The 1,697-nt window shown below is 34.2% G+C and overlaps 1 protein-coding gene across 1 annotated transcript in view; it reads right to left on the reverse strand.

The window, feature by feature from the left end:
• LOC107656613 (phosphatidylinositol 4-kinase type 2-beta-like) overlaps nt 1–1,697 on the reverse strand; it is a 12,955-nt gene that overhangs the window by 1,008 nt on the left and 10,250 nt on the right. Inside the window, exons 9-10 of the mRNA XM_016444522.1 lie at nt 1,038–1,171; nt 518–577 (exon numbers count right to left, since the gene is read on the reverse strand). Coding sequence (XP_016300008.1) covers nt 518–577; nt 1,038–1,171 — 194 coding nt within the window. The remainder of the gene's footprint in view (nt 1–517; nt 578–1,037; nt 1,172–1,697) is intronic.

Below are 1,697 nucleotides of genomic sequence, written 5' to 3' on the forward strand. Positions count from 1 at the left end.
ATGCATTATCTTTATCAAAGTTATCAATACTGATAGTTTGTTTTAAGCGCCAAATCAGCATATTAGAATAATTTATGAAGGATCATGTCACACTAAAGCTGAATTTTCAGCAGCCATTACATAAGTCTTCATTTTAAATTGTAAAAATATTTTACAATATGACTGTTTTTACTGTGTTTTTAATCAATAATGGATAAAAAAAAAAAAATCAAACGACCTCAAACTTTTGAACAGTAGTGTATAACAGTATGTTGGCGAGAATTTAAAAAAATAATAATAATTTTAGAGGCACAATCCTTTTCCTTGGCATTGCAAACCTGAGGTCTATATTCGGGTCTAAGTCTCAGCTGTGACAGGCTGAAAATAGCATCCCGGCTGGGTGTATTAATATACGTTAGCTGTGAATTTTTCATTATGAAGAGCTCCAGCATTTAGTGAGAATGAAGCATGTGAAAACACTATTTCTGGAATACCCGAGAATGCACAATGCAAAATCATCTCAAAGCATAAAACTTACCTGTCCTCTCATAACAGACATCTGTTTCTCAAACATGGTTTTGTCAAACCCTTTATCCATCTGAAATCAGAGTTGTTAATGTGGAAAGTCATTTAATATTAAAAAGATATCCATCCATACAGAGATTCTTGCAAATTAATGCATAAATGATTAACCAACTTCACTGCAAACTAGTTCGTAAGATTATACAGACATGATAGAAAACAGATTTAGTGGGGTCAGGTCACTTAGAGAGGTCAATTAGTAATTTATCTTTTCCTTGGTTTTATACATTTTAAGCTTGAATATTTTTAGCAGAGCCACTTAAAATGGGAGGAATATAGAGACGCAACTTCTTTAAGGGTTTTAGTGTGCTGACAGCATGCTAAGCTCCAGCTTGCTAACAGAAACTGACAGCATGCTAAAGCCCTGTCCAAGAAGTTAAGTCTCAAAATAAACTACAGCCAAATCAACACTTTAATAACAAGTAATGCATTGCTCTGAATGGTACGAATACAAGTACAGCACTGTTAAAACTTACCTTGAACATCTCATAAAGGTCCTCACAGAGGTCCTGTACAAAGTTCATGTCAGAAATGCGTGAGAGCACAAGGTCGCTTGTTTCCTGGGAAAAGGCCACTTTGGCCTGAGGCAACCATGCCCAGTGGAACGGATCTACATGCACCAAGATAAGAAAAAAAAAATACTACTATTTCACCTGTTAAGTATGATCATTTCAGCACTACTAGTAAAATGTTTCTAGTTGATAGATGGAAATTCCTTTAATATTTTTCAAAAAGCATTTTTTGGAAGAAATACTTTTATTCAGCAAGGACACATTATACTGATTAACTATGACATTGAAGTCATTTAGAATGTTACAAAAGATTTCTATTTCAAATTAATGCTGTTCTGTCTATTCAAAGAATCTTGAAAAAGAAAATATATCATGGTTTCCACAAAATATTAAAGGGGTCATATGATGCAATTTCAATTTTTCCTTTCTCTTTGGAGTGTTACAAGCTCTTGTTGCATAAAGAAGATCTGTAAAGTTGCAAAGACTAAAGTCTCAAATCCAAAGAGATATTCTTTATAAAAGTTAAGAGTCAACCACACCTACCTAAAACGGCTCGTTCTAACACGCCCCCACATATCTACGTCACTATGTGGGAAGATTTGCATAACGCCGCCCAAATGTTCA

Source organism: Sinocyclocheilus anshuiensis, unplaced genomic scaffold (genome assembly GCF_001515605.1).
Source record: "Sinocyclocheilus anshuiensis isolate Anshui unplaced genomic scaffold, SAMN03320099.WGS_v1.1 scaffold85, whole genome shotgun sequence".
Classification (NCBI taxonomy): Eukaryota; Metazoa; Chordata; class Actinopteri; order Cypriniformes; family Cyprinidae; genus Sinocyclocheilus; species Sinocyclocheilus anshuiensis.